At 51.7% G+C, this 3,927-nt stretch overlaps 1 protein-coding gene across 1 annotated transcript in view; it reads left to right on the top strand.

Annotated features, from left to right (window-relative positions):
• Positions 1-3,927, top strand: part of NLRP1 (NLR family, pyrin domain containing 1) — a 69,246-nt gene that overhangs the window by 8,927 nt on the left and 56,392 nt on the right. Inside the window, exon 4 of the mRNA XM_011958625.1 lies at positions 966-2,670. Coding sequence (XP_011814015.1) covers positions 966-2,670 — 1,705 coding nt within the window. The remainder of the gene's footprint in view (positions 1-965; positions 2,671-3,927) is intronic.

Genomic DNA, 3,927 nt, shown 5'->3' with positions numbered 1-3,927 from the left:
GGCGTGAACCCGGGAGGTGGAGCTTGCAGTGAGCTGAGATCGCACCACTGCACTCCAGCCTGGGCGACAGAGCGAGACTCCATCTCAAGAAAAAAAAAAAAGTCTTCTTGGTGAATTGAACACTTTATTATTATGTAATGCCTTTCTTTGTCTTTGTTGATTGTTGTTGATTTGAAGTTTGGTCTGAGATTAGAATGGCAATCCATGCTTTTGTTTGTTTTCCATTTGCTTGGTGGATTTTTCCCCATCCCTTTACTTTGAGCCTATGAATGTCATCACATCCGCAGGCTCCATGCTGCTGCGGATGTCTGGGAGACGGTGAGAACACACCTGAGTGTTATCTGCACTGGGGGTGAGGGACCCCCATCTGTCATCCACTAAGGGCATCTCCTGGACTGGAGAACTATCCCCCAGTATTTCTGGCCTGCCTGGCTTACAGGCAGAGAAAGAGCCCTCAGACAGATGACCACAGCTGTTGCCGAGGGACACTGTTGGCAGGTACTGCAACAGCGGGTCCTAAGGGGATGCTGTCAGCATCTGCTACACACTCTGGTATCTCCTCCACAACTCCATGACCTCCTACAACCCCCAGCTTACGGATGAGAAAGCTGAGGCTCACAGGGGCTAATGGCCAGCATCACGTGCTTAGTGAGGACAGAGAGTTGTGTCTGTTTTGTTCACTCTTGATCCCCAGCCCTTGTAGCGGCACCTGGCACATAGTAAGCCCTTGATAAATATTCAGTGAAGGAAAGTCATTCAGGGAGTGTGACTTGGCTGAGTCAAGACTTGAACTGGGATCTTCTGCCCCAAAGCACATGTCCCTTCTGCTGCATGGCAAGAACATACCAGTGTCTGCAGCCAGCGCAGTGTGTGGCTTGGAGTAGGTGCCTAAAACAGTTGTTTAATTAATTCATTCATTCTTCTATTCTCTACCTTTATGTTCCTTCTTTCCCTCCCTTACTTAGGAATCAGAGAAAGAGAGAGAGAGGAATCAGAGAAAGGCAGGCCCCCATGGGAGGCAGCAGTAGGAATGCCCCCACAGGTGCACGCCAGCCTACAGCCCCACCGCCACCCATGGGAGCCTTCTGCGAGAGAGAGCCTCTGTTCCACATGGTCCTGGAAAAATGAGGATTTGAACCAAAATTTCACACAGCTGCTACTTCTACAAAGACCTCACCCCAGAAGCCAGAAGCCGCTGGTCAAGGGAAGCTGGCCTCATGATGTGGAGGAGGATCGAGGACGTTTAATTGAGATCAGAGACTTATTTGGCCCAGGCCTGGATACCCAAGAACCTCGCATAGTCATACTGCAGGGGGCTGCTGGAATTGGGAAGTCAACACTGGCCAGGCAGGTGAGGGCAGCCTGGGGGAGAGGCCAGCTGTATGGGGACCGCTTCCAGCACATCTTCTACTTCAGCTGCAGAGAGCTGGCCCAGTGCAAGGTGGTGAGTCTCGCTGAACTCATCGGACAAGACTGGACAGCCGCGCAGGCTCCCATTAGACAGATCCTGTCTAGGCCAGAGCGGCTGCTCTTCATCCTCGACGGTGTGGATGAGCCAAGATGGGTCTTGCAGGAGCCGAGTTCCGAGCTCTGTCTGCACTGGAGCCAGCCGCAACCGGCGGATGCACTGCTGGGCAGTTTGCTGGGGAAAACCATACTTCCCGAGGCATCCTTCCTGATCACAGCTCGGACCACAGCTCTGCAGAACCTCATTCCTTCTTTGGAGCAGGCACGCTGGGTAGAGGTCCTGGGGTTCTCTGAGTCCAGCAGGAGGGAATATTTCTACAAATATTTCACAGATGAAAGGCAAGCAATTAGAGCCTTGGGGTTGATCCAATCAAACAAAGAGCTCTGGGCCCTGTGTCTTGTGCCCTGGGTGTCCTGGCTGGCCTGCACCTGCCTGATGGAGCAGATGAAGCGGAAGGAGGAACTCACACTGACCTCCAAGACCACCACGACCCTCTGTCTGCATTACCTTTCCCAGGCTCTCCGAGCTCAGCCGTTGGGGCCCCAGCTCTGGGACATCTGCTCTCTGGCTGCTGAGGGCATCTGGCAAAAAAAGACCCTTTTCAATCGAGGTGACCTCAGGAAGCATGAGTTAGATGGGGCCATCATCTCCACCCTCTTAAAGATGGGTATTCTTCAAGAGCACCCCCTCCCTCTGAGCTACAGCTTCATTCACCTGTGTTTCCAGGAGTTCTTTGCAGCAATGTCCTATGCCCTGGAGGATAGGAAGGGGAGAGGTAAACATTCTAATTGCATCATAGATTTGGAAAAGTTGCTAGCAGCATATGGAACACATGGCCTGTTTGGGGCACCAACCACACGTTTCCTGTTGGGCCTGTTAAGTGATGAGGGGGAGAGAGCAATGGAGAACATCTTTAACTGCCGGCTGTCTCAGGGGAGGAACCTGAAGCAGTGGGTCCCGTCCCTGCAGCCCCTGCGGCAGCCACACTCTCTGGAGTTCCTCCACTGTTTGTACGAGACTCAGAACAAAACGTTCCTGACACAAATGATGGCCGATTTCCAAGAAATGGGCGTGTGTGTGGAAACAGACATGGAGCTCCTGGTGTGCACTTTCTGCATTAAATTCTGCCGCCACGTGAAGAAGCTTCAACTGATTGAGGGCAGGCAGCACAGACCAGCATGGAGCCCCACCGGGATAGTCCTGTGAGTACCCAAAATACCCATGTCTCCAGCTCCTCTGTCGGTCCATAAGCCGGAGTGACCTGAGCACCAGAGGCATGCTCACTGAGCCTGGCCAGGGGCGGGGGTGGCTAAAGGATCAGAGTCGCCAGTGACTTCTGACTACCCAATCTGACCACCATGCTCTGTCCACCTAGGCCCCTCTGCAGTGCCCGGCTGTGGGGCAAGCCTTGCTTGTTTCTGGAGAGGCCACTGGGCCCCGCCATGTCTGCCACCTCTCCTTCTACCCTTAGAATGACCGTCCACCTTCTCTCCTGGACATGCTCCCACCTTCCTGCTGACCTTAGCTACCCCTACACTCCCCAAGGATCAGGCAGCCCCCCTACCCCTGCTCCTCTCTCTGGGCATTCATTCTCTCAGAGAAATTGCTCCTCCAGCTGCTTCAGGAACCCTCTCAATGACAACGACATTGGCCCTGAGATCTTCCCCAGCAGCTCGCAGAAAGAGTTTCCTATTTTTCCCTGCAAAACTGACTTCGTAATTATTTGTGACCATGGTGCCACCATTGCCCCAGGCACTCAACCTGAAACCCACCCTCTGGTTGTGTAAGAGCAGCTTCCTCTGACCATTCTCCAGCCCGGCAACCCTGAGAACTTCCCCATCCCGGTTCCCCGACCTCTGTTGCAGTATCGATCACATGGTATTGGTACGTGTCTATGTCCCGCTTTAGATGATTCATTCCATAAGTATTTATTCAGCACTGATTCTATGCCAGGCCCTACAGACCACAGATTAAAAAGCACAATACCTGCCTTAAGGAGCTCAAAAAATAGGGGAGAAGACAAACATTCATTTAATGACAACAGAGTGTGATGCCTACAACAGTAGAGGTATGGACAAGGTACTGTAGTGGCCCAAGGAAGGGAGTGATCACACAAGTGGACAATAAAGATTCTCAGAGGAAGAAATGTTTGATGTGGGTCTTCATATTCAAATTTTTAAAACTTTTTCTCACAATAAAATTCATGTTCATTATAGAAAAAAAAAAAAAAGATATGTAGGCTGGGTGAAGTGCCTCCACCTGTAATTCCAGCACTTTGGGAGGCCGAAGCAGGTGGATCACTTGAGGCCAGGAGTTCGAGACCAGCCTGGCCAACATGGCAAAACCCTATCTCTACTAAAAAATACAAAAATTATCTGGGCATGGTGGCACACACCTGTAATCCCAGCTATTAGGGAGGCTGAGGCATAAGAATCACTTGAATCTGGGAGACAGAGTTT

This window comes from Colobus angolensis, unplaced genomic scaffold (assembly GCF_000951035.1).
Source record: "Colobus angolensis palliatus isolate OR3802 unplaced genomic scaffold, Cang.pa_1.0 Scaffold47, whole genome shotgun sequence".
NCBI classification, from domain to species: domain Eukaryota; kingdom Metazoa; phylum Chordata; class Mammalia; order Primates; family Cercopithecidae; genus Colobus; species Colobus angolensis.
Note: the sequence above shows the minus strand (reverse complement) of the source record. Positions and strands in the feature narration are given on the sequence as shown.